The following is a 24087-nucleotide window of genomic DNA, read 5'->3' on the forward strand; positions in this document are numbered from 1 at the left end:
AGTTGACCCCCTCTTTTGTCCTGGATTTGCCCCCCCCCCCCCCCCCCCCCTTTTTAATGGTTGGATTAGCCACTGTATCACTGTATTCTTACATGAACAAACCAACTTTGTTATGTAATTCAATCACTACGACAGTAGAGTGAATGAAGATCCAAAGTCAGTTTATGTTTCATCTATTATTATGACATAATGTTTGTTTGATATTCCAATGATATTCAACGTACAGATCCGGATTAGACGCCCGATATTGGTTCACAATTTAGACACCGGGTACTACTTCCGCCACATGGAAATTATTTTTGTTTGATTTGAACAGCAATATATTTCCACCTGCTTAAAGCAACACAAAGGGTATTTAAAACTTGTTTTCACAATTTAAAAACGACCCAATAACTGCCCAGCATATTCGTATGAAAATTAGGAGGTAAATTATTGAAAAACATAAACAAATATAAAGTAAACAGGTTGGGCACAACCCCCCAAATGGGACTATTCCACAAATGAGTAAAAAGTAATAAAACTGCTCAGGACTATGCAATTCTTAAAGCATGAACCTTTATCTTTCAAAATTGAAACTTCTAGATTAATTGTGTAAACAACACAGAATTCACACTGAGTAGAATGTCTGTGATTAGTTATTACTCTGACTTCCAACGGCTGTTTTGCTAGACTCCGAGCTCCTTATATATGCAGAGTGCCTCATCAGATGTTATAAACAAATATCTCAACTAAAGTATTTACGGTATATAAGATGGGACTCAGTTAAATGTGCTCTTTGTAAGTGTTGATCATGTTGAGTAATACAGAGTGATACTGACATATCACATTTACATATTGTGTAAATTACTGAATCATATGTGTTTTTTTTTGTAGAAATGGAATTGTTTGAAGAGCAACAAGAGCAAGCTGACATTAGTGCTAGTGAAGATGAGGTGAGTATAACGGGCAGCCCTTCAATTACAAAAAATCATAACGTTTTACAGCAAGGACAATAAAACAAAATTTATAACGTATTAAGATTGTTTAGCAATATCAACACTAGTAATACAAAAATTGTAAGCATTTTGATAAGTAGTATATAATTATAGATTATCGTGTGTCATCTCATGGAGATTGGTTTTCTTGCTTGAGCTAACACAGCGAAACCAGTTGAGATGACCCCTGATAATCTGTTTATGGCTATTTAACCTATAGCGACGTTGATTGTTTTATTTACAACTGCATGTGTGCCCTTAGTTTCTAGTGATAATTTTTCATATCAGTCTACTGTGCTGAGAATGGAAATTATCAGTCAGTAGGATCAAAGGATAATTTCATAAAATAACCAATATACACATTATTTACATTGTGACACCATGGCAATAAAACAGACTTTGTTAGTCTTGTATGATTTTAAATTTTAGTTTCTTGTGTATAATTCGGAGTTATGTATGACGTCCATTATCACTGTACTATTATGCATATTTTAGGGGCCAGCTGAAGGACACCTACGGGTGCGGGAATTCTCGCTACATTGAAGACCCATTGGTTGCCTTCGGCTGTTGTTTGCTCTATGGTCGGGTGGTTGTCGCTTTGACATATTCACCATTTCCTTTCTCAATTTTATTTAGTAACATAATAAAACTTTTCACTTCTAATCTAATAAAAAATTACTAGATGCTGAGATGTGTAACAAACAAAGATGAAAAAATTAAATTGAAAATCTTGTCAAAAACATATAGTAGTACTAAGTTCAACTTACTCACATATATACAAATATCATTTAGAGTTTTTAAATTTCTGTAACTTCAGTTTGGGAATGAATTATTGATGCAGCACTTAATTTTCTGCTTTCCATATATATAAGCTTTGTTTTCATGGAATAACCCTGATAACTTTTAAAATTGAATAACAATTTCCTTATCTGTGTCTGAGTGTCTCTCCATCCCTATCCTCCAGTTATTCTTTAAAGTAAGAGGAGTCCATTAGAAAAAGAATACATTGTAAAACAAAGATGATACAACAAAATCATAGTTATTAACTAATGGCAATACATTATGAAATGAAATGCATTACAAAACGTTGGCCATACAACATTTTGAAAAAAAAGATATCTCCAGCTTGTTAAAAATGAGAACCAGTATTACTTATGGAATCCGGATAAGATTGTCTTCTGTACAAAATGTACATTTTTATACAAAATGGAATTATATGTCATGATATGAATTATACTTAGAAATTTAAATCCTATATTGACTCAATTTGTTATCAATCTGTATTTATGTACACTTGTTTATTAGTTTTTTTCTAATTGACAGGATGGAGATGACAGAAATCACCTGAAGTTGTTGGATGCCATTTCCTCTTTGGATGGAAAGAAAAAGTATGGAGTTTATTATTATAATCAAGAATTATCTCCTTATTTTTAAGGTTGATTAGAATTATACAAAAATGTAGTTGCATGCTCAAAACTTGAAGGGCTAATGTTTAGTAAAACAATCACGATCAATGACACAAAATCACATTTGTCAAAACCTTAATAAAAGGAACAGCAATTCTACATCTATATATCGTTGAGAGCATATCTAATTTATTGAAATATCTGACCAGCAATTATTTCATTTGTAATCCTCACTGGTTAATGAGAGAATCATTACACTGAATTACTAGGAACTAGTTATTTTAACTTGACTGTTCTTTATGACTGGTAACTTTCAAAGGAATCCTACGTCATGTACCTAGGAGGGGAGGGGGGTTATAGTATATGATTCTTTTTTTGTACACCAATTAAAAAAAAAAAAAAGAGACTTGTTTACATGTAAAAGGGAGCACAATAAGTGACATGAAGTCATAGATGGATTCTTTAAATTTCAATTGTGTTATTCTTTATAAAATGTTTTGCATGATTTGTGGCCTCTTACAGATTCATATCTAAAAGTTTTTAGAAAGAAAGTTTCTAGGGGTCCCAACAAAAAATCCTAATTTTCTTAGATTTTTTTTCAAGTTTTACATGATTAATAATACAATTCAATCCTCAAACCCGTACATTGTGAATTTTGTAAAGAAAACTAGCATTCATATATTAAAAGATCAATTGTTGTCATGTAAATACATTTATTTAAAGATAATATTGCATTCATTTTGTCTGTCTGTTTATCCTATCTGTTTATTTGCCCTTTTCAATATTTTCGTCATAACTTTTCAAAGAACTAATTAACAGGATGACTTCATTTTGTTCAGCAGTTGACAATGGCCAGTTGTTATGTAAGACAGACATTTTATTGTTAAAATTAGGGACATCATTTCTGTTTTCTGAAATAATGCAATTTTTCATATAATTTTTAAAAAGTTTGTCGCATTTCTCTAGTACTGCTTAAGAGAATGATCTTAAATTAAAATATGGTTACACTACCAACAATTTGACTAGCGTTTACATGTACATTAAATGCCGCTATAAAAACAGTACTTTTAGGAAACATTACTAATCAGTACATTAAATGCCGCTATATGAACAGTACTTTTAGGAAACATTACTAAACAGTACATTAAATGCCGCTATATGAACAGTACTTTTAGGAAACATTACTAAATAGTACATCAAATGCCGCTATACAAACAGTACTTTTAGGAAACATCACTATTCAGTACATAAATTTTTATATCATTTTCAGTAATGTTGAGAAAAAGTTGTTTACAGTACTGAAAATTTCAGTCATTTATCAGTACTGAAAATTTCAGCCATTTTTCAGTACTGAAAATTTCAGTCATTTTTCAGTACTGAATTTTTTTGTCATCTTTAAGTACTTCTATACATACAATATAAGGTCAATGTCAGAAAAATATAAAATGTTTTTATACTGAAACTAGTTGTGTTTTTTTTTATATAAAATATTGTAACAAAGCTCTATTTTGTACGATGTCAATTTCATCATGGCACACTTTCTCCACAATCAGGGGTCCATGAAGGGATGAAAATAAGTCTTTCGTTTGTGTTACGATTTGAATAGCTATCAATTTATTAATTTATGTTGCAGTATAAAAGCAATATTAGGTCAATGTCAGAAAAATAATAACTTTTTTCGTGCTTGGCGCAAAACTGGGGAAGGGCTCGGTAGAACCTCGTCCTTCCCCAGTTTCTTAGCCTCATACAAAAAATATGTATGAGACTGCGAAACTGGGATAGGGCAAGATTTAAATGCGCCCTTCCTTTCCCCAATTTTATTCAGAATACTAAAAAGTTTATATCTTTATGACATTGACCTAATATTGTTTTTTCTTACTGCAACCTAAATAAAAATTGATTTTTTAAATCGTAACTGTTATATATAATTAGCATGAATATCAAACTGTGTGTATCCCTTAATGAACCCCTTATTGCGGAGAAAGTATTGCATGATGAAATTGACATTGCATAAAATATAGAAATCAACGACAACGGAAGCCCGCAATGAACGGTGTTTTAATCTTTTGCTGACGACAACTTCCAAATCTACATAGGACCAGCATTTTTTAAGGTAAAAAGTTACGAAATATATCAATGTAGTTCACATTTCATTTGGTTAGTATGGTGATCACGAAATCAAATAACGTGTTCAAACTTGGGGCATTTTAGTTAGTTGCAGAACATGTCCGTCCTGGGACAACTCGGACCGTTTAAAAAAGACAGCTAGGACCATCTATAATGACAACTCAGACAAAGACAAAAGGAACATGTTTACTAAGTTTCAAGTTGATTGGACTTCAACTTCATTAAAAACTACCTCGACCACAAACGTTTACCTGAAGTGGGACAGACAGATGGAGGAGTGCACGCACAGACCAGAAAACATAATGCCCATAATTGAGGCATAAAAAATTGTAAAATAACAACTTTAGAAAATTATGTATCAAGTATATTGCAGCAAAATAGGCTAGAAAGGGCTAAAGAGAAAAACAGTATCAGCGAATACATTGGTTGACAGAAAATTAGACTTTGAAATAAATAAATAAATAAAAAATTTAAGGAAAAATAACGAGTCTGATGAGAAATATCTAAATTGATACTTCTTTTTTATTCCAATTTTGAGTATATATTAAATTATAACGTAAGCATAAAATTTGCCTCAATGTAGTTACTGCCCTGTAATAAAAGTGAGGTATGTGTATCTGACACAATATAGCTCAGGTTAAATGAAACCCTTTTTCAGACATTTCAAGTATATTTTAAATAATATTAATAATTTTATTATATGAACTTTTCGGAAGTGTTTCACGACTTTCTTTTGGGAAAAAATGAATTTTATGAAGAATCTGTTGCCATCTAATACTTTTGAATAGACCTGCAGAGTTTATTTTCAATGCATTGTAAGTCAGGTTATGTATTTTGAAACTACCACAGAACAAACCATTTATTTTTGTGATTATCAAGCCCCCCCCCCCCGGATATTAAACAGTTGCCTCCTTAGAAGGACACTATATGGACAACTAGCTGGATAAATAATAAAACACACGGACAATAACAGTAAGGACCATTTGTTATTCTAAGGATGGGAATGGAGCAGCACGATTTTTTGCGGATTTTTAAAATTATTTTTAAAGTCTTAACTTGTCGCTAAGCATGCCTATTGATTCCAGCTCTTATCAGGCCACCATATTTACATTCAAAGACCTCCTGCCACCTCCCCCTTTTAACCCCAAAAATTAATTGATTTTCTACTTATTAAACACGAGTTTAAATTGATTGATTGTTAGTTGTTTGCTTTTAATGTCAAGCGACTAATATTTCATATATAGTTTAGACAGGACGCGAAATTTAAAGTCATGTACGAAAAATGTATACAATATCATAACAAGTAAGGAGATGTGGTGTGACTGCCAATTTGGCAACTATCAACTGGAGATCAATGAAGTAGTATTATCAATTATAACCAACCGTGCGGCCTTTGACAAAAAATGACAGATACCCATACTGTATCAGTTATAAAAGGCCACGACCAAAAAAATGTGAAACAATTAAGACGTAATATATACTAACGGCCTAAGGGACGACATCAAAAGTTCAATGAAGGATAACTAGAGGCTCTTAAGAGCCTGTTTTGCGCACCTTGGTTTATGAGTGTATTAAACAAGGGAAACGATGGATTCATGACAAAATTGTTTTTGGTGATTGTGATCTGTTCGTAGATCATACTTTACCCATCATTCTTGCTACATACAATTTTCTCTATCTGTAAGGAACTTGGCCCTTTAGTTACAGAGGAACACATTTTGTAAAAACTTACCCAAATTTACCAAATTAATGAAAATTGTTAAAAATTGACTATAAAGGGCAATAAATCCTAAAGGGGTCAATTGACCATTTCGGTCATGTTGACTTATATGTAGATCTTAATTTGCTGAACATTAATGCTATTTGCAGTTTATCTCTATATATGATAGCATTCAAGAAAATAACCAAAAACGGTTAAATTTCTTTAAAAATTACCAATTGGGGGACAGCAACCAACAAAACAGTTGTACAATTCATATGATTTTTTTTAGAGCAGATATATAAAAATTATTCTTCAATAATGATTTTGGCTCAGTTTGGTTGAATTTGGTCCAGAAGTTTCAGAGGAGAAGATTTTTGTAAAAAATTTACGAAAAATTGGTAAAAAAATGACTATTAAGTGCAATAACTCCTTAAGGGTTCAACTTACCATTTCAATCATGTGATTTTTTTGTAGATCTTACTTTGGTGAACATAATGGCTGTTTACAGTTGATCTCTATCTATAATAATTTTCAAGATAATAACAGAAAACGGACAAAATTTCCTTAAAATTACCAATTCAGGACAGTAACCCAACAACCCATTGTGCGATTCATCTGAAAATTTCAGGGCAGATAGATCTTGACCTAGTTAACAATTTTACCCCTTGTCAAATTTGCTCAATGCTTTGGTTTCAGAGTGATAAGCCAAAATATACATTTAACCCCTATGTTCTATTTTTAGCCATGGAGGCCATCTTGGTTAGTTTGGTTAGTTTGGCGGGTCACCGGACACAATTTTTAAACTAGATACCCCAATGATGGTTGTGGCTAAGTTTGGTAAAATTTGGCCAAGTAGTTTCAGAGGAGAAAATTTGTTTATAAGTTAACGACGACGGACGCTCAAAATTTGGATTTGTGGACATATTTTTCCTGTCGACAGGAATTTATAACTTTTTTGTATTAAAAGATAAACAGATAAACACTATCTGTTTTATGTTAAATTATTTGTAAATTCTGTTTTATATATAAGATGTTCTTTAAATGTGTGCAATTTGTTGTTTTTTTTTTCTTCAAATAATCCATATTTTTTTTAACAAAAGTTTACTTTTGAACACTATTTTTATTTGGTTTTTTTTAACTGAAAAAAGTTTTAAATGTCTGAATATCTATATTATTTCTTTTTATTAAACATAATTTGGCTAATTTATAAACTCTGCACTTTCCCTTTTTTTTGCCAAATTGAGTCCTGTTACCAGGAAATGGTAAACATATGGGGCTAAGGGAAGTAATATTTTTTTGTTAAGCTCATGTGGCTCTATTCAACCAATAAAGTTTGATTCTGCGGACAGTCTTTAATAAAGCTTTATACTTAGGACTATCAACATAATATCAATGATAAGTAAAGAAGGCGAGACATTTCAGCGTGTGCACTCTTGTTTATCTTGTTCTAGTTTATCATGGAGACTGCAATGATAAATTATAAATCACAAAAAATACTTAATCTCACCATTGCACGTGTCAGAAATGCTAAATATATGGACTCATCTTAAAATTCCTTAATAATAACCCTGATTGGTAAGGTTACCGTAGTATTTTATAATTAATTTAAGAAAATTGTAACCTGAATTTTATTTTTAGATTTCAGCAACAGAATTCCAAGAGTCTAATACGGTTTATTAAACAAGATTTTATCATTGAATCAACATCCTACAAGAATATAACATACAAATAAGTAATTATGTGCAGGGAATAACATTTAAACAAAACTGTAAGAGACATACAGTGGTGGTGTATTTTTAAAGAGACCGAAAGAACCTATAATAACTTGCCATGAGTGTATATTTTCCAAACCAGAAGCTCGTTCATAATAATATACAATTTAAATTAAAATTATTGTATGAACATTACAGATAAAGTCTCAAAAGATAAAATTAGTTTTAAATGAAACATTTAAGTACAAAAAATTTAAATAGTCCTTTCCATGTTGTGTGACATGTAGAAATTTTATGCTTTCACTATTCATGTAGCTCCATATAGAGGAATGGGTCCCTGTCCCCCTCCCCCCCAAAAAAACCGCATTCGTATCCGACAGCAATCAATCGATAAAAAAAAACACCAAACAAAAATCAAAGGGAAACATACCATCGACACTTGATTCATGTAGCGTGCTCTGCATTGTGAATGAAAACTAAATCAACAAAGATTTTTTTATGTTTTTTTGACATGAGACAAGCAATGAGAAGGTTCCTACCTTGGTACAGGCGTTTGAATAAATTATTTTTAGAATATTAAGTTGATAAATGGATTAGAAAAAAATCTTTCGTTCTGTCTTATGCAAGTAAGACCCTTTTCCCTGATTTATACAACATGTTTCAAACATAATAAATACACATCAAGCGTATGATCCAAAGTTAATACCGACACAGCAGACCAAAGCCAATTAACTAATAAAACCTCAATGCGTTGACCTTAATAGACCTTTGATAAGAGAATTACAGGCGTGAACAATGATTAGAGATATGTACAAATACATATAAATTAACCTTGACCGCAGATAATTGATAGCTTTTAATGACCGTCTATAAGAACGATCACAGACAATATACCATAATTACGAAAGTAGTTATTGTTGATATAAAGCCTGTAAACGTCCAGCAGGAAGTATTTCAAGATACCCAGTCTGATTGTTTGAGTACTGAAAGAATATAAAACATAATAAAATAATTATTTTTATTATACAAATATTTGGGCTTAAGGGCAACACGTTATGTTACAGAAAACTTCCTTGGCGTCAGTGAATAAAAAGCGATGAATGTAAACTAACTGACGCCAACATTATACTTAACTATCCGAGCAGTGTGCGCGGCACACTGTGTGAATGCTTGAGGATATTTTTTCTCTAGTATCATGTAATTCACTCAGTTCTGTCATATTGTAAATCAAGAACAAAACAAATTACATGCTACCTGCAGTTGACACAAAACACACAGTATGTACATAAAATGATAGTGTGTTCTCAGATAATTAAGGATAATTTGCCGCTAAAATACTGTGCCTGAGCTAGCCACATATCTTTGACAGAAATGCGTCACCATAGGGGTATTTGCATACACGTGTGTGTACGACTACCAGTCTACTTGTCTCAGAGTACTTTAGCAAGCCGTTCCCGAGCGGTATAGCCTTACTTGATTTTCCACGTGGTACCGCATAAGAGTAAATCTTTGTGGGCATAGACCGACGTGAAATAGAGCTGTTGAGCAATCAAGATGAGACTATTCCTCGTTAAGGCACGTAGGCACCCTAACTACTCAGAAAATGTTCATAAATGTCTGGCCTGATCATTTATTATAGTAACATAACGTGAACCATAAAGGCACAACATCTTCATAATAATCGGCGGTGTTGGGGCGGCTGGAGGGTTGATTTGAATTGTTTGCACTTCTATACTGTTACTATCTTATCAATGCAACTGACTGAATAAACCTGACAAAGATTGAAAATTTAACACGTGCACCAAGTCATGAGACGGTTAAGAAAACATTGCCGTCTCTACCACAGACATAATAAATCTAGTAATAAAATGTTTATCGTCCACCTAAATAAATAATGATTTTAACAGAAGCCGAGTCGGACAGAACATGAAACATTAATATAAACATCAATTAAAAATTTCTAATTTATACAACATGTTTCAAACATAATAAATACACATCAAGCGTATGATCCAAAGTTAATACCGACACAGCAGACCAAAGCCAATTAACTAATAAAACCTCAATGCGTTGACCTTAATAGACCTTTGATAAGAGAATTACAGGCGTGAACAATGATTAGAGATATGTACAAATACATATAAATTAACCTTGACCGCAGATAATTGATAGCTTTTAATGACCGTCTATAAGAACGATCACAGACAATATACCATAATTACGAAAGTAGTTATTGTTGATATAAAGCCTGTAAACGTCCAGCAGGAAGTATTTCAAGATATCCAGTCTGATTGTTTGAGTACTGAAAGAATATAAAACATAATAAAATAATTATTTTTATTATACAAATATTTGGGCTTAAGGGCAACACGTTATGTTACAGAAAACTTCCTTGGCGTCAGTGAATAAAAAGCGATGAATGTAAACTAACTGACGCCAACATTATACTTAACTATCCGAGCAGTGTGCGCGGCACACTGTGTGAATGCTTGAGGATATTTTTTCTCTAGTATCATGTAATTCACTCAGTTCTGTCATATTGTAAATCAAGAACAAAACAAATTACATGCTACCTGCAGTTGACACAAAACACACAGTATGTACATAAAATGATAGTGTGTTCTCAGATAATTAAGGATAATTTGCCGCTAAAATACTGTGCCTGAGCTAGCCACATATCTTTGACAGAAATGCGTCACCATAGGGGTATTTGCATACACGTGTGTGTACGACTACCAGTCTACTTGTCTCAGAGTACTTTAGCAAGCCGTTCCCGAGCGGTATAGCCTTACTTGATTTTCCACGTGGTACCGCATAAGAGTAAATCTTTGTGGGCATAGACCGACGTGAAATAGAGCTGTTGAGCAATCAAGATGAGACTATTCCTCGTTAAGGCACGTAGGCACCCTAACTACTCAGAAATGTTTTGGGGAAACGATATTATATTTGGCCAAAATAAAATATCATAGCCCAAAACGAAATATGTAACGTTATGTTGCCTGCCCAAGTTGCATATTGAGTAACCCCAAAAGATTGAAGATGTTGTGCCTGATGAAGCCTTGTGTCTTGTTAAAATTAAAGTTGATCTAGAGAAAAATTAAATGTCAATATAAAAATCCTTAACCACAATATTGAGATCAACGTGAGAAGAAAAGACACAAGGCTAGGATGGAGGACAAATTACAAAGTTATAACCGATGGTAAAAAACGTTTTCGGCATTGTATCTTGTCATTTAATCTTTTCCAGCGCGGATTTAATATCCAATTTGGAAGTTCTAATGTAACGTTTAAAACAATCTGATTTCCAACGTCCCAGTGTTTGTATCATGCTGTCCTCAATACCTTGAGAACTAGCACTTGTGGCCGCACCTGATCGAAAAGAATGTCCGCTATAATCCTTGTCACTATATCCTAATGCTATGAGTATTGTTTTCAGCTTGCTTATAAAATAGTTCCGGGAAAGTGGTTTTCCGGTTTCTTCAACGAGAAACGAATCATTCTGCTTTGCGTTTAGGTTTAATCTTACACTCATCAGCTGGGATAGCAATTTATACGGACAAACGACGCCCTCTATCTTGAACAAGGAAATTATAATACCTTGTCGGAATATATCTGTCTTTGTAGCTTTTAAATTAACAGTTACTTCGCATTCTGAAACGAAATTTATGTCAGAAACGCATAAATTTGAATCTGGATCAAACACAGTTCTACATGTAAACTCATTGCATCTCAGAAAACCATAAAATGCAAAAACACACGCTGTTTGAAATGTTAAATCCATATAATCATGATTGAAAAATCCACATTGCAAACAAGTTACTATTTCCTGTAAAATTTTAAACGTTATTGGTAACTTTTGTCGTAATGGCTTACTCTCAGATTTTTTAACTCCATTTAACACATTTTGCAAGCGTTGGTATGTATGACCAAATTTATCACAAAGTGGGTTCACATTATCAAAATTAACTCCATGAAAACGAACTCCAGCGAGATATAATTTGATTGTTGAATATTTCAGTTTTAACACTGATTGGCAATGGGCCACGAAATAGATCAATAAATCTTCCGAAACTTTAGACATATTGAAAGTCCTTGAGTTGAATCCAGTGATATGATTGCCACAAAATTGAATAAAACATTTATATCCTGTTGAATAAACATTGCGGGTATTCACGTTGATACTTTTATTCCATAAGCTGTCGACTGCTTGGTCTAACTCCACACAATTTCGGAATGAGGAGGGCAGGTGCATGGATTTGGCGAAGCTTCTGGAGCCAATTGTCGAAACCGCTTCATCTGGTAACGAGAAAGAGCATCTGCTATGTTATTTTCTTTCCCTGGTACATGTACAGCATGTACAACAAAGTTAAATTTAGCCGCACACCAAGTTAAACGGCGAACAAGATTCATAATTACGTTACACTTTGAACGACCCTTATTAATAATGTACACACTAGACATATTATCACAATGAAAAAGAATGCGTTTAGTAGACCATTCATGCCCCCATAAAATAGCAGATATAACAATCGGATACAATTCTAAGTAAGCCATTGAGAAAGACTCCTCATCGGGCCGAATAAAATCGTCGGGCCAACTGCCTTGAAACCACCTTTTCCTAAAATAACCTCCGTATCCGATTGTTGATGAAGCATCCGTAAATAAATGAAAATCGGACGCATTAATAACGTTATCGCTGATAAAAAATGATATACCATTCCACTGACTTAGGAATTTAAACCACATTGCCATGTCATCTCTACATCCCTTTGTAATTGTAACGTGATGATAAAGTTCTTTAACGGAGTGTGCTAATGTCAATAAATACGACACAAACGATCTCCCTGGTATAATTACTTTACATGCATAATTGAGATGACCCAATAAACTTAACATTTCGCGCTTAGTACATGAACGTCTATTAAGATAGCTGTATAAAATATCCTTAATTCTAACAAGCTTCTCATCAGGTAATTTAGCAATCATATGCATTGAATCGAGAATTATGCCGAGATATTCTAATGAAGTAGATGGACCAACTGTTTTATGAGCGCTGAGAGGAATCTTTAAACTATTAAATACATATAATATTGTGTTCATATTCCTTGTAGCATCTACGTAAGGATTGTTAATCAGGAGAAAATCGTCTAACAAATGTAACACGTGCCGCAAACCGTAATTATTTTGTAAGATCCAACATATTGCCACTGATAATGTATCGAATATCTTGGGACTTGAACGGCAACCAAATGCTAAACGAGTATAAAAATAGTACATGTCATTCCATTTTAATCCATAAAATCGCCATAAAGAATTATGTACAGGTATTAATTTGAATGCATCGGTTACGTCACACTTACATAATTGACTTTTAATTCCTAATGACTTAATTATATTTATAGCGTCGTCAATTCTTACATAGGTTAATGAATAGTCTTCCTTATTTATCAAATCGTTGATGCTGTGATGCTCATCATTGTTGTGAGGAGCCGAGAGGTCTAGAATTAATCTTTTCTTTTTTGAATATTTTCCTTCAACAATACCTATCGGACTAATTCTATAAGTATCAAACGGAGGTTTTGTAAATGGTCCAATAAGGTATCCTTTACGAAGTTCGTCATCTACCAGTTTCGTAACATCATCGGGAAATTTCTTGGTAGACAATAAATTCTTACATTCCAAAGATTTACTTGGTAGTACGTTTATGCCTGTGTCAAAACCATATCGAAGTCCATTAATTAAATTAAAAACAAAATTTTGATCTGGATAATGTGTAAGTTCAAATTCAAGTTGATCGATATCAATAGGCGTAGACACTAGTCAATTCTTGGCCTGCGCTTGTTCTTGTGACGGCCCATTGTTCGGAGTAGCACCAGTAGATGATCTAGTATTAACATGGGCGAATGAACATTTTGTCCCCTTGAAACATTTTCCTGATAAGAAATTGTTACACACTTCCCGACCACGAAAGAAAAGAACAGGGCGTCCTCGTATATCTGTATTGGAATCAACAAGATCGTTACTCCCAACTTGTGATTTCTGAAAATGAGTTTGATTATAAGTTGGTTTCGGTCGATTATTCGATTGACCAAAGCTTGGTAACGTTTGACAAACAGCTGTGAGATGCCCAAGACTACCGCATGTTTCACATTCTTTAATTATTTGTCCACTTGTGATGGATGAATAGAGTTTTTCGTCTCTGATGGACCAATCTACAACTTTACCATGGGTCAGTTTGATAGCAGCTACCTTATTTGCGAAAGCCTTGTGATACTCGTAGAAAACGGGACCTTTATATCTTGCAGAGATATCAATGATATCTTGAATATACATATCGAATTCGATTCGTCGGTCTTGCTTTTCACAGATAATATTTTTGTAAATATTAAAAGCTTCTAGAAACTCTTGTATAGACAAGTTTCTTTGAAGGCGGGGATCGCGATGTTTGATTAACAATACGGACCCGTCAGATTCATCAACGGTTTTGTAATCTTGTACGTTTTCTTGATTGTTAAGAAGGGTAGCCAGATTAATGTACTTGCCTTCTAAAATCTGCTTCCGAACGTTCAGTGCCACTGCTTGAACATGCGGAAACATGCCTGAGGAAACCTTGGTAGTGTGATAAGATCCTGTATCATGATGTACTCCATTATTTATATAACTCACGAATGCAGGTTGACTAATGATATTTGATTCTCTAACTAATAGCGACTGAATTAAAGTTCCTTGATTTTGAACAGTTTGCTCCATGTTGTTTAAACTGGTGGTAAGTTGAGTTAATGCTGGAATTTCGGGCATAACTGTATTATCCTGTCCTGAATTCTCATTTAATAGTTCCAATAACTGCTCTTTTGTGAAAGTTGATGGAGCCCTGATGCCTTGCTTTCTTAGTTTTCCTTTAACTTCGTCAAGTGTCAATTCTGTATTAGAATTCTGTATAACTGGTGTGTCACTTTTCTTACTTTTCTTACTGGAAACACGCTTTTTACGAACTGGCGGCATTTTTAAGAAGTAGTTAAAAGTTATGAAATAACCAAATACTAGTAATATTGATTTGAATTGTTTGCACTTCTATACTGTTACTATCTTATCAATGCAACTGACTGAATAAACCTGACAAAGATTGAAAATTTAACACGTGCACCAAGTCATGAGACGGTTAAGAAAACATTGCCGTCTCTACCACAGACATAATAAATCTAGTAATAAAATGTTTATCGTCCACCTAAATAAATAATGATTTTAACAGAAGCCGAGTCGGACAGAACATGAAACATTAATATAAACATCAATTAAAAATTTCTAAGTAATTTGTTTCAAAGTTGATCAACAAATACAACGAAAATCCAGGATGCGAGTCATCGATGTACATGACTTTGCTTGTCTTCTTGCTTTATTGTCGTGCCTGTTACATGCGAAAGATACAGATAACAATCTACGACGTTAGCTATTTGTATTGAGCTTGATATTTTATATGGTTATTGACTTTAACTGGAGGCTTCATACCTTGTGGCTTAAACATGTATAACGAAAGTCTGTATTATGTCTGTTGGCCTTGACCTCATTTTCATTGTCAAGCAACTGCTTGAAAACAAATTTCTATTTTTATTATGTAATTTTCTCACTTACCTATTAATGAACTACCGAATTGGACTATTTAACGGGTTTGTAATAACATGAGCAACAGGATGGGTGCTACATTTATATGTGGAACAGGATCAACATACCCTTCAGGAGCACCCGAGATCAAACCCATGGTGGGATTCGTGTTGCTTAGTCATTAGTTTTCTATGTGTCTTGTGAACTATTATTTGTCTACTTTGCACAGGTCATTAGTCAATTGTTAAATTTAGTTTTTTTGTCTATTTCTTTTAGTTATACTAGTATATAAAACTAGATATAGTGTATGAAATGATTTTATGATTTAAATGTCTTGTCTAGCAGGGGTCATCTGACGAGTCACCTTGACTTTATTTTTTCATGGTTCATTGGTCAATATGTAATTTTCATTGTTTTGGCTGTTTCTTGTATGAGATAAGCAATAGAAAAACTATATAACGCGTGTATAATGATTGTCAGCTATACATGTCTTTCTGACTTAAATTGGTTTATCTCACATTGACTTCATTTTCATGGATCTTTGACAATGTGTGATGTATGTGACACCTGTACTAAAACTCTAACCTTGGTCTATCAGCAAAAAATAATTCGTGAATATAAAAACAGGCGAAACGTTCCAGCTTGAGTATTCTCGTTGCATCTTATAAGTTGTATTTGTCTGAGACATTATTGGTTAGAGCTTACAGGACTCACTTTATTTGTTGAGGACCAAGAAATTTGAACAACAAAAAGAAATAAAGATAGATTGTATAAAACATGCTCACGACCAAAAAAAAGTCATATTTACTTTCTATAATATTATCTACAATATGTTCAGTTACTGTTAAATTCTTGTGAAGACTCGATTCGTGTTCATTTCCAATTAAAAAAAATCATGTGATAGCTCGATTCACTTTGGGTTCATAGGTAGAACATTTGTCTGTAGTTTAGATCTTTTACACTAACCGTGATTTTGAAAGTGCTTTAGGTCAAGGACAAAAAAAATCATTTTTTTGCAATTGAACACTCTTTTACTTGTAACGTAAAAGATGAAGAAAACCGAATAAGACTCCAATTAGTAATAGACCGAAATATCTTTTGTAGAAGTGTTACTGTTTTGTGGAGATTTAACTAACATTTCTTTTCATATTTAGAATTATGTATTTTAATTGGATTCTGCCTTACTACCCTAAAAATTAGTCCAGCTTATCATTCAAAATCAACTGCTGTCAAAATTCTTATGCTATATTAAAACCACACAAAGAACAATACGAAGCAAAGTTCTATTTTCTTGCCGTTGAACAGAAAATATCAGTGTTGGTTAAAATAAGGAATGTTTTTATAATTTTCAATGATACAACTATAATAATTCACCAAAGTTTTAGGTAGATATACGCAATTGTAGTTGACTGTACGACCTACATAGAGTGAGTAAAAGTCGCTATAAAAGTTTTAAACATGTGAAATATGAATATGAAACAATTCATATCAGAATATTAACTGCCTAATGTACATGTATAACAAAACAATTTACAAACAACAAATATTACCGAAATGAACCAACCACAACCACTAGACTACAGGTTCCTGACTTGATCCAAGGTTAATGTTATGAAAATATCTTGAAACGTGTGCTTATTCTTTTAAATTACTTTTAAATTATTACTGATAACAAACCGTCATGGTATCAAAAGAATCTTTTCTATCTATAAGAGAAACGTGAACTAAATTAAAGACGTCATTGCATTTCAAGTGCTACAAGAAAGTATGAAAGAGCAACAGTTTTAATATAGACGACTGCATATATATAATCTACATATTTAGTTCTATTAATAAAACAAGGAGATGTGGTATGCCTCCCAACTAACAGCAACAGAACAAGGATACTATATAATTAACCATAATGTTCAACGTCAGACGTCGACAAAATCGGTTTAACCCGCCATATTTATATGCACCTCTGTCCCAAGTCGGACAAAGTCATGTTGTGGATATGTCTTTGTGTAGTTATACATTTAGTTTGATGAACGATATTCTGACATTGTGCTTTACATCTAGATGACATCTATTTTTTTCTCTCGGACCTATTCAGAACTTCTTGTATGGTGCTGACTGCTTAATATTGAAAAACTGTATTGGTGACCCCTGTCTGATAGTTTTGTATTTGTTGCTAATGTGATTGAATTTGACTGTTTTTATGACAGCTCCTTTTCCGCCTTTCACATAAATCATCAATGAAAACATCATTGCGCATGGAAAGCTGTAAAAGTCATCTTGATAACTAGCGAAACTAATCGTCAGGAAAAAAAACCCGACTGGTTTACGCCAAAAACATTGAATAACACCAGTTATGACATACAACAAATAACAACAATCAAAAATGAGAAGTCGTGGCTTGAAACAGGCACAAAACGAATGTGGTCATAAAGTTCATCAAAAGAATCCTCTTTAATGTATTAATGTGTTGAAATGAAAGAATAAATATAGCCATGGAGTTTTAAAATAAAATTCTTGTTTTTATCCCAAACCAACTTATGATATTTGTTGATGATTCATTTTTATTGATTGTTGATTGCTTTATGTCCAGTGGCAAATATTTCACGATGGTTCTGGACGAGAACAAGTTAACAATAAATACAACAGGTACTAGTAGGTCTTTTAATAATAGAGGCCCATCCCGATGATAATCAGGGGGAATTTCGACTTCCACTGGAAAATAAAGGTAAATAAGTAAGGGACAACATTTTTTCCATGCAACAAGAAGAGTTGTTGCAAGGGTTCTCAACATGCAGAGATCTTGTCACTGTCTTTACTCGAGGCATTGGATTAAACCTCGATATATGCATTCTGACAGGACGTAGCTGCAAACTTGATACATCTTTCACAGCCAGACGGACGCCCCACTTTAACAAGCTTTTTACTGCCGATCGGAACAGGACCAAATGAGCATATTTCTATTCCCAACTCACCCTTGGGGCTTATGATATTTGTGATAGGGCCCCTTGTGATAGCATAACCGAGTTTTTTATTAGGTCTTGAATTTGACTACAATTTTCTGTACTTAAAAATGATTGAATTTTCAGTACTGTAAAATAATTAAATTCTCAGTACTGAAAAAATGACTGAAATTTTCAGTACTGAAAAATGACTGAAATTTTCAGTACTGAAAATTGACTTAAATTTTCAGTACTGAAAATTGACTGAAATTTTCAGTACTGAAAAATGGCTGAAATTTTCAGTACTGAAAAATGGCTGAAATTTTCAGTACTGAAAAATGACTGTAATTTTCAGTACTGTAATCAATTTTTTCCCAACATTACTGAAAATGATATAAAAGTTAATGTACTGAATAGTGATGTTTCCTAAAAGTACTGTTTATATAGCGGCATTTAATGTACTGTTTAGTAATGTTTCTTAAAAGTACTGTTTATATAGCGGCATTTAATATATTGATTAGTAATGTTTCCTAAAAGTACTGTTTTTATAGCGGCATTTAAAGTACATGTAAACGCTAGTCAAATTGTTGGTAGTGTAGTAGACCAATGGACTTGTTGAAGCAATGTGGCACTTTTCAGATCTCTGATACCTACTGAATATTATTCAATACGAGAGGGAATATGTCTTAGCACAACACCACATACATTTTCATTTACACTTATTTTAGGACAAAGTTACATGAGAGAACAGTTCATGCTTCACAGATATCTGAGTTCAATTTTAAGGCTCAGACTTGTAAGTTTATATAAGTTACAATATTACAAGTACTATAGCCATTGGAATGGGATAACAAGATTCATGGATTTCATGGTACAGGAAATACCTTAAACTTTAGTAACTTTCTTGAAATAGAATAGTTTTCTCCTAATTTAAATTACAGAATTTGATATGAACAGAAATATTTAAATTAACAGCAAGTACCTTTCATTGGTGAATACTGACTCCTAATTTGCCTTTCAGGTAACATTTTTTATTTAGAATGGCAAAATTTTATCTAGTTTATTAATATTAAAGATTAATAGTTGGTTGTTTTCTTTTGTAATATTCAGGCTTTGTCAATTTCTTTTTATTATAACAATCTTGGTAAATACTTTAAATTAGCAGAAAAACTACGCTGCTAACTTTTATTAATTTTATAAATTTCATACTCTGCGTTATACTTAAAATTGTGTTGTATACAAGTAATTTAATGTATCTCAATGAAGTAAACATTTTATTACTATATGTCTGTTTTTTTAATATGGTGCATGTATAATTTATTTGTCAAAAAATGAATGTATATCCTATAAGCTGTACTTGCTTTTGGAATAAAGTATTATTATATCTTATCTTTGATGAAACACGAGAAATGATATCACATGTTTTTGTAGTTTATTGAATATGTCAACAAATCTACTATATCAATTGACAGAATGTAATAGGTCATCTCGTGGTTTTTTTTTCTTTTTTATATTGTCCTTAATTAACTTTGCATGAATTTTTTTATTTATATATTTAATTGATGATTGTGATTCTTTTCTTCAGTGGCTAGTAAAATTGACATCTCTGAGTTGATGGGAACTCTGTCATCATCCAGGATAAAGAAACAGTTAAAATCAGTAGAAGGCAGCAAACAAATAGTGTCTGTTCCATTACCTAGATACCAAAAAGAAAAGGTTAGCAGCTTGACATTACTTTAATCTTAATCTTACAAAAACACAGACCAGTTACCAGACTTTGCAGGGTATTTATACATCCTTTTAAAAAAAAAAAAAACACAAAGTACACATCTGAGAGTTCTCACAGCTACTGACAGTTAGTTGAAAGCTAATAAATAACAAATTATGAAAAACATAATGTAAGTAAGACTAATGATTCTCTTAAAATGATATATCGTTAAAAAAAATCTTGTCAAACCTACATCTACAATGTATGGTTAATAAAAATTATTCCAAATTTTGAAATGTAGTGATGTGGTTGACTTAAGATGAGTATTATTCAGTAGTTGTTAAAATAGGTATTTTATATGTTTAGTAACTATGTTATTTGAATACTTACAGCTAGAGAGAAGTGTAGCATATGGTCAAACGAAAGAAGTTGTAGATAAATGGGACTCAATTGTACAGAAGAATAGAAAAGTTTGTATACATGTTTATTGTTGGTTGTCTTGTATAAACTCGTCATAGTAAAGGAGGTTCCAGAGAACTTTCTATTGAATGTCGCTATGCATTAAAGTTTATTTAATATGTCTGTATACTTTTTTTAGACAAATATGAAAATATATATCTACCACTGATAATATTTAATAGGCAATGCTTTCTCACATACCCTTTACTTAAAAATGCATAAATAAACGTTAGAAAACATTAACAATAGAAATCAGTTCTCCCTTTATGTTTCTTCACTTCTGTGAAATGATACTTAAACTTCAGGAAAAAAGTACAGTTGATGAATATAAAAAAAGAAGATGTGGTATGATTGACAATGTGACAATTCTCTAAAAGTGACCAAAATGATACAGAAATTAACAAATATAGGTCACTGTATGACCTTCAACAATGAGCAAAGCCCATATCGCATAGTCAGCTATAAAAGGTCCCCAAATGACAATGCAAAACAATTCAAAAAAGAAAACTTAAGGCCTTATTTATGTACAAGAAAATAAACAAATATGTAACACATAAACAAACAACAATCACTAAATTAAAGATCCATTTTTTTTGCTATGCGATTAGATTTAAATTTATATGGTAAGCTTCCAGTATCTTTGGCTGCAAGCCACTCTATTTCTGCAGGTTGAATATTTTTTATGTATATTTATACTTTCCATTTAAGTTTGAGCATAACCCTTTTTATATGACTGCAAAATTTGAATAAAATTTCGTTGTATATTGCTATCACGTTGGCGTCGTCGTCGTCCGAATACTTTTAGTTTTCACACTGTAACTTTAGTAAAAGTGAATAGAAATCTATGAAATTTAAGCACAAGGTTTATGACCACTAATGGAAGGTTGGGATTGATTTTGGGAGTTTTGATCCCAACATTTTAGGAATTAAGGGCCAAAATAAGCATTTTTTTGGTTTTCACACAATAACTTTAGTTTTAAGTTAATAAAAATCTATGAAATTTTAACACAAGGTTTATGACCACAAAAGGACGGTTGAGATTGATTTTGGGAGTTTTGGTTCTAACAGTTTAGGAATTTGGGACCAAAAAAGGGCCAAATAAGCATTATTCTTGGTTTTTGCACAATAACTTTAGTTTAAGTTAATAGAAAAAAATGAAATTTAAACACTAGGTTTATGACCACAAAAGGAAGGTTGTTAAAGATTTTGGAGTTGAGTTCCCAACAGTTTAGGAATAAGGGGCCCAAAGGGGCCAAAATTAAACTTTGTTTGATTTCATTGAAAATTAAACAAATGGGGTTCTTTGATATGCTGAAGCAAACTGTGTATGTAGATTCTTAATTTTTGGTCCCGTTTCAAATTGGTCTACTTTAAGGTCCAAAGGTTCCACAATTAAACTTAGTTTGATTTTTACAAAAATTGAATTCTTGGGGTTCTTTGATATGCTGAATCCAAACATGCACTTAGATTTTTGATTATGGGCCCAGTTTTTAAGTTGGTCCAAATCAGGATCCAAAATAATATATTAAGTATTGTGCAATAGCAAGAAATTTTCAATTGCACAGTACTCAGCAATAACAAGAAATCTTCAATTGCACAGTATTGTGCAATAGCAAGAAATTTTCAATTGCACAGTATTGCGCAATAGCAAGAAATCTCAATTGCACAGTATTGTGCAATAGCCAGTATTTTCCATTGCACAGTATTGCGCAATAGCAAGAAATAATCTGATTGCACAATATTGTGCAATAGCAAGAAATCAATTGGAGTTTTCTTTCTTTGTCCAGAATAGTAGTTGAATCAACTTAAATCATTGTTTTATACAATATACAATGTGGGAAATCAATTGGAGTTATCTTTCTTTGTCCATAATAGTAGTTGAATCAACTTAAATCATTGTTTTATACAATATACAATGTATATTCACTTTTACTGCCAACTGATAAATTAAAACAATCTTTACCATTTAGTGATAACAAGCACTTTTTTTACATTTAAATATTTTATGATGTATTTAAATGAGTAATTAGTGTTGCAAACTCCATTGGAAATTTGAATTGAGATCGGTTTTGGAAGAAAGGAAAGGGGGATGTGAAAAGAAATTGAGGGGGGAGGGGGTTCAATTTTTCTCATTTGAAATTTCATAAATAAAAAGATAGAAAATTTCTTCAAACATTTTTTTGAAAAAAATTTAAGTTCATTAGACCACATTCATTCTGTGTCAGAAACCTATGCTGTGTCAACTATTTAATCACAATCCAAATTTAGACTTGAATCTAGCTTGAATGTTGTGTCGTATAAAGCTGCGCCCTGCAGAGCATCTGGTTCTAGTAGAAGTCAATGTAACACAAACTAAAAAAATATATGTTTAAATATATTTATCACATTGCCTCAAATGTTTCATGTTTATTGTTGCAAACTTTATGTCTACTTCCTTTAAGTTTTTTTTTGTCTTACTGAGTTGCTGTTTAATGCATATACCTGTCATTTCCTTTCATTCAAATGAAATTGTGTAAGCAACCTAACTTATGATGTATATTTACAGGCAGAACAGTTAAAGTTTCCATTAGAAAGACCTGTACTAAAACTTCACACAACAGAAGAGCAAGCCAGAGTCATTAAGGTAACCTTATATAATCTGTATTATTAGCTGTTAAAGTTCAACAAGATGAGGGTCATTGTAAAACATCTACTTCTATTTTAGGTTTTTTTTGGTACTATTTTTATGTCTCTGCCATAATCTTGCATTTCTGTATTTCAATCATGTACCATAACTTATAATGGATGGCTGTTTATTGTCAATTAGCAAATTAAAAGTAGATTCAGAATGAGAACATAGAAATGTGATACCCTTCTTTAAACTAAATTGACATGATCAGCAAGATTTTGTTTTAAGATAGCAGTCTGCATGAAGTGGTGTCACCCTACCTGGATACATTTTCCTGACACCAGTCCACCAGTCTCTACTCTTAATCCTTAATTCCCCATGCTAAGCGGGTTGAGCATATACCAATTTTAAAGCCTGCGGTTAAGACCTCTGTGATGACCCTCGCTAGACAATAATTAGACTTAATATAGTGATGAAGACTTAAGAAAGTTACTAAGACTTACAACATTTATGACCACTGATTAAATTAATTTGATATATGATATATTTTACAGCCAAGAACTTCCTTAGAGGTAGAAGTGGCATCTTTACTGAAGGGGAGTGAAAATGTTGTATCAAACTCACATGAACTTACACAAGCTGAAGAAAAGGCACTGCAAGCTATGAGTCTTGAAGAGGTAAGGTTTTAACACATTAAGGGTACACATTAAATGAAATAGATAAGAAAAGACCCTTTAAGCTTCGAATAATAACATTTCAGAGGAATTAAGGAATATATTGCTTTAAAAACTTTCTTCTTAATATTCTATAATTAAGATGATCTGCGTATTTTAGGTTGCATTTTGTAAAATGTTAG

General features: G+C 32.5%; 1 protein-coding gene across 2 annotated transcripts in view; it reads left to right on the forward strand.

The window, feature by feature from the left end:
* The first annotated feature begins 239 nt into the window (after positions 1–239).
* Positions 240–24087, forward strand: part of LOC134688266 (U3 small nucleolar RNA-associated protein 14 homolog A-like) — a 31852-nt gene continuing 8004 nt past the window's right edge. Inside the window, exons 1-8 of one of the 2 annotated variants that reach the window (XM_063548802.1) lie at positions 240–351; positions 874–932; positions 2298–2362; positions 19185–19252; positions 20042–20172; positions 20557–20634; positions 23169–23246; positions 23786–23908. In XM_063548802.1, the coding sequence (XP_063404872.1) occupies positions 876–932; positions 2298–2362; positions 19185–19252; positions 20042–20172; positions 20557–20634; positions 23169–23246; positions 23786–23908 (600 nt within the window). In that variant the 5' untranslated portion in view covers positions 240–351; positions 874–875. Of the gene's footprint in view, positions 425–873; positions 933–2297; positions 2363–19184; positions 19253–20041; positions 20173–20556; positions 20635–23168; positions 23247–23785; positions 23909–24087 lie in introns of both variants that reach the window. The other variant, XM_063548803.1, reaches the window with a different exon arrangement.

This window comes from Mytilus trossulus, chromosome 10, assembly GCF_036588685.1.
Source record: "Mytilus trossulus isolate FHL-02 chromosome 10, PNRI_Mtr1.1.1.hap1, whole genome shotgun sequence".
NCBI lineage: Eukaryota > Metazoa > Mollusca > Bivalvia > Mytilida > Mytilidae > Mytilus > Mytilus trossulus.